A 3350-nucleotide genomic window follows, 5' to 3' on the forward strand; every position below is an offset into this window, starting at 1 on the left:
AGAGAAGAAGACAAAACTTCCATCCCTATTTTGTCTACTGGTAGACGAGTGACCTTGTACATATTTGTGTGCTTCCTAAAAACTACCTCACTAACTTCCAATACACTTACAAGCCATGAATGAGGTGACCAAAGGCCACCTCTTGACAATGATGAAATATACTCATTGTCCTCTGTTGCAGTTCGCATGGAATACATAAGGGATTGAATTTCTTTGTTTCTTTGTGAGTCTGATCTTGAACAATTTTTGCTCTTTTGGTATAAAGATCTGATAACATATCCTGCCAAATACATCAATGGCCCATGCTCTTCTGGTGAAAGAGACACTTCTTCCTAAAACAAGTCAGAAAAACAATGATAACCATTATGCTACAAGTTGCTAATACACTGGGCACCTTGCTGGGCACAAGTATCTGCACCTAGGCTAGGGCTACTTTTTGGCTCCTTAGTATCACAGTGATAACCTTCATTTGAAAAATATTCTTTAAATTTGAGGTTTACTATGAAATACCACACACACTCCACGGGGCATTTTTATGGACCATACCCACTCCACTCTCTACAGGGCATTGTTTTTGTAAAATACAGATACCCTACTTTAAACATACAAAGTTACAAACTTCAAACATACAAAGTCAAGCAGATTACCTCAGATTCAGATTGCCCATGAGTATCTTTCTCTGCAAATGTCAACAGACACACTGGCAGATGAATCAGCATCAAAAACACTATCTTCTTGTCCAAATACAGATGAAAATATTCTTCCCAATGGGCATTTGTATTGCCATAAATCTCCTTGAGAAAGTTATCCTTGCTCTTTTTTCTTTTAAACTTTACAAGGAGGTCATTCAGGAATTTCACAAATGACTTACTTGGTTCCAGCTTAAAAACCTCTGCAGTTTGCTCGGGTTTGTAAAGTTTCTCATCCGTCAGATATCGGCCAATGTCCCTAATGATAGACTTGGTTCTTTCTAGTGTGATAACAACGTTGGTGACAGATGATGAAGTCGAACTCTCTCCCAATTCGTCGATATGCTTACTTCGCTGGTGCTTTGTTCGTCCCCCCTTTGACTTGCAAACTTTCCCGCAAAATTCGCAAGGAAATGTCTTATTTCCTTCGACCTAATGATGTAGATTAATGTTAAATTATAAGTTAGGTTTTTGAAAAGGCTTAGCTTACTTTGTTTTGATATTTAAACTCACCTCTTCATGAGAATTCTGAACTTCAAACAACACTTCCTCCACGTCCATATCGAGCATCGCTAGAGTTGGCCCAAAATCGGCTATAAAACCCGAACTAAACACTTCATCGCCTTGAAAAATCGGCAGAGAACTCTCCTCCTCCGTATCCATGTACTCGATGTCACTCGACTCCATTGACTTTGTATGTAGCCAGAAAAAAGCGATTTTGGAAAAAATCCCTCTAACTTCTATAAGTTTCTACTACGGCAATGCACTATATCATGTCACGTGATGCATTTTGTAACATGATATCCCAAATGGTCACGTGTTCCTTTTATGTTTGCCGGCCTTCTAAACCCTCCCCCTATATTAACTATGGATTGGGGTACCGCTAAGTCAGCTATTAAATTTAAAGTGCTCAGGAGTATAGGTCAACTAAGGGTTTTATACATTTTTATTTCTTTTTATCTAGTAAATCATAACTCATATTTACTGGGTGGCTAGTTCTAGCAAACTTGAATATTAAATATATACGAAAAGTGCTTAAGCCTTTTGAACCATATTTTCAATATACATGTTCATCCAGATTTTAAAATTTTTAAGTAATGCTCTCATGAAGTGTTGCATTGCAAATGAATAAAGGAAAGTATGAGAGCCATAAGACAACAGAGTGCACAATAACACTTCTAGTACTTCCAATTCTAGTATTCCCAATTCTAGTACTCAGAAATATTTCATTAGCATTGTAGTATTAATATTCTTCTTTGATCTTTTCTAAAATTATGTGTGGTTTTTAGGTTTTGCAGCACATAAGACACTTGAGAAAATTCTATACCCAGACTAATAACTTTTATTCTGAAGTTATCAGACTACCACCAAACATCATCACTGGAAGCAAAACATGCACTGGATAACCAATTTGCTTCTAAAAAGATATATTATACATATCATGCTTTAAATTATTGCTGCCACTCTGGTGCAATCTCGATTTGTGTCTGTCTGTCCATCAACATTTTGGGGGGGGTGGTTTTACGGAATGAGGGGGGACACTGGTCAAGCAAGATTTTGTTCGGCTTCCTTCCATGTGCTTATAAAAAGTCAAAAGATAAGTTGCAAGAAAAATATGGCTAATATACATATTTCTAGTAATTTACATGAAGGTAATGAACATTTTAGTGTTCAATCTAGAGGTAAGCAATGTGCTTTCATGAGTTTATCGGCAATTTTAACAGCCCAGAATATCCCAATTGTAGATTGGACAAAAATAACATTTAATAATGTGTTACTGCAAGGAAACAAAATGTACCTAAGAGCTCTAAATAGTGGCTTAATAGTTCTGGACTCAGGTGTCCAATTTTTATCTGTAGATAACTTACCAAAAGTTGTTAGTGTTTCATGTTGTAGGAGCATGTTTTCATATGAAATTGAACTGCCAATGGAGGTAGAGCCCTTTAAGGCACAAAATAACACTCAACTACTTGTTGTGGTAGAGCCTGTTTAGGCACAAAACAATAGTCAACTACCCATTGTGGTAGAGCCTGTTCAGGCACAAAACAATAGTAAACTACCCATTGTGGTAGAGCCTGTTCAGGCACAAAATAACAATGAACTACCTGTGGTGGTAGAGGCCATGGATAAAAACCTTATTTGGTTGATAAATTATGAACAAGAGCTTCAAGATCTTGTAATCACTGACAGTGAAGTTGAACCTCACTATTATACTACTCATTCAGCGCTTTTGAATGCATTCATGAATCATAGTTATGCTATTTTAATATTAGAAGGCTACATGATGGCCATGATAAAACAATAGCCGGTTCCCCTTATTGCGCGAGGGCCGCAGAGAATTCTGGTAAATGTATTCAGCAAGCTCCAATATGGCGACCAACTTTGTTGATGAGGAGCCGTCTACTTCAAACGTTATTTCTCTGTCCTCTCAGCCAAATTCTAGTTCTTTTCAGAACTCTAGCACGGATTTGGTCTCTGAGATGACAGTAGGAAGTATTTCAACACCGAAATCGACGTATCACAGTGGTGGTGGTATTACGTGCTGTGTTCCAAACTGCTTCAACAATTCTGTCAGGAATAGAGAATTGTCGTTTTACGTTATCCCAAAGGATCCTAACTTGAGGAAGAAATGGCTCTGCATGCTGAGACGGAAAAACTTTG

General features: G+C 37.6%; 1 protein-coding gene across 1 annotated transcript; it reads right to left on the reverse strand.

Annotated features, from left to right (window-relative positions):
* Nucleotides 1–620: 620 nt before the first annotated feature.
* On the reverse strand, nucleotides 621–1553 carry LOC114533071. The gene is made up of 2 exons (XM_028554657.1): nucleotides 1203–1553; nucleotides 621–1121 (listed from the first exon to the last, which is right to left on the reverse strand). Exons 1-2 carry the CDS (start codon nucleotides 1374–1376, stop codon nucleotides 621–623), a joined length of 675 nt encoding a protein of 224 aa, XP_028410458.1. The 5' UTR covers nucleotides 1377–1553.
* Nucleotides 1554–3350: the final 1797 nt, after the last annotated feature.

The sequence above is a fragment of the Dendronephthya gigantea genome, unplaced genomic scaffold (genome assembly GCF_004324835.1).
Source record: "Dendronephthya gigantea isolate DGI-Jeju-01 unplaced genomic scaffold, DenGig_1.0 000085F, whole genome shotgun sequence".
NCBI lineage: Eukaryota > Metazoa > Cnidaria > Anthozoa > Malacalcyonacea > Nephtheidae > Dendronephthya > Dendronephthya gigantea.